Source organism: Aplysia californica, unplaced genomic scaffold (genome assembly GCF_000002075.1).
Source record: "Aplysia californica isolate F4 #8 unplaced genomic scaffold, AplCal3.0 scaffold01642, whole genome shotgun sequence".
In the NCBI taxonomy this organism is placed as follows: domain Eukaryota; kingdom Metazoa; phylum Mollusca; class Gastropoda; order Aplysiida; family Aplysiidae; genus Aplysia; species Aplysia californica.
In genome coordinates, this window is record NW_004798912.1 from 23,905 (window position 1) to 25,392 (window position 1,488).

At 41.2% G+C, this 1,488-nt stretch overlaps 1 protein-coding gene across 1 annotated transcript in view; it reads right to left on the reverse strand.

The window, feature by feature from the left end:
* Positions 1-1,488, reverse strand: part of LOC101856315 (organic cation transporter protein) — a gene marked incomplete in the record, with an annotated part of 20,361 nt that overhangs the window by 17,436 nt on the left and 1,437 nt on the right. Inside the window, 1 exon segment of the mRNA XM_013090890.2 lies at positions 68-171. Coding sequence (XP_012946344.1) covers positions 68-171 — 104 coding nt within the window.

Sequence of the window (1,488 nt, forward strand, 5' to 3'; positions counted from 1 at the left end):
ATGATGATGATGATGATGATGATGATGATGATGATGATGATGATGATGATGATTGTTTTGAACTTACTTGTCACTCGCAAATCCTTGGCTGATGGCACCGAGGAACTTTCCAGCAAACATAAGCATGTTGGAGTGAGATCTGAATATCTTGTTTCCACACACGAGATTTAGCTGGAGACCAGAAACAAATATACATTGACTGATCGATTGGTTTGAGAACTATTTTGAATCTTGGACATACCCAAAGAACTTTTGAATCTTGAGAAAACACAAAGTCCTGACTCATTGAGACTGTCTACTATACTGTTAGTAATGCATTGATTCTTATGTGAACGAAAGACGCAAAGAGCTGACCCTCTCCCCCTCTCCCCCTCTCCCCATCTTTTCCCTCCTTTACTGAACAGTAAAAGTCAAAAACAAATTCTAAGCATCAAGAAAGTGGCTAGGCTACTTCTTTCTTTTTTTGTTGTTTAAACGGATAAAAGGAGACAGAAAAGAAAAATTATGATATTTAATTATTTTCCATCATTGTTGCTATCATTCTGTCTATTTACAACCACACATACACAAACACACCCACGATATACAGTCGACCTGTGTAAGACGGCCACCCATTGTCGAGGGGAAAATAGGCCGTATATAAGACAGGTGGCCATCTTAGGCAGGACTGATGATGAAAAAAAACCATCAAAAAAATCCTTTTACTCCTGAGGTCCCAACTGGAGGTGGTTGCATGCTTAGGACTGCCCTAGGGCTGATTAAAATATTATGTTGTTGTTGTTGCTGTTGTTGTTGCTGTTGTATTTTTTTTTAAAGGGAGGAGAGGATAGGGCGGTTTTTGTGGGACTTTGTTGTTAGTTTTATTTGTATTTTTAGATTATGGTTCCGGGAACAAAACTATGTTTCAGACGAGGAAGGCCAAGTGTCATAGTAAAACAAATAAATGGGTCGCCACCACTCCGTGAACGAGCAAAACTTCTGTCGCGAGTTCGTGTTGACTTCAATTGTTATGGACTTGATTTACAGACTGAGTTGTGGGCGGGCCTTATAGGTGATGACGGATCACACGCTTCCCTTACCAGCAGCTGAAAATGCATTGTTACCCATTGGTCAACTTGGGTAAACTTTGGGAGTGACCTAAGCAACATGACCGTTTCATCCATTGGAAGGACTGACAATAACAACAGGTGAATGAATGCTGACGACTTGTCGACAACGTCATGGGGAAATGTGTAATTTTTGACAAAGTCTGGCCGTTTTAGGCAGGTAGATGTGGTCGTGGGTTGATAAAATAGGGTGGCCGCGGCCTTGTAGGACAGGTGCCCGTTTTACACAGGTAAATTATATAGAAAAAACGTAAGAGAGGAAATGGAAAGTGACCGTTAGTACAGGATGACGTCTTATAAAGGTGGCCGTCATGACAGGTTCGACTGTATATTACAAACACACACACACGCATACACACATGCACACACACATGCACACACA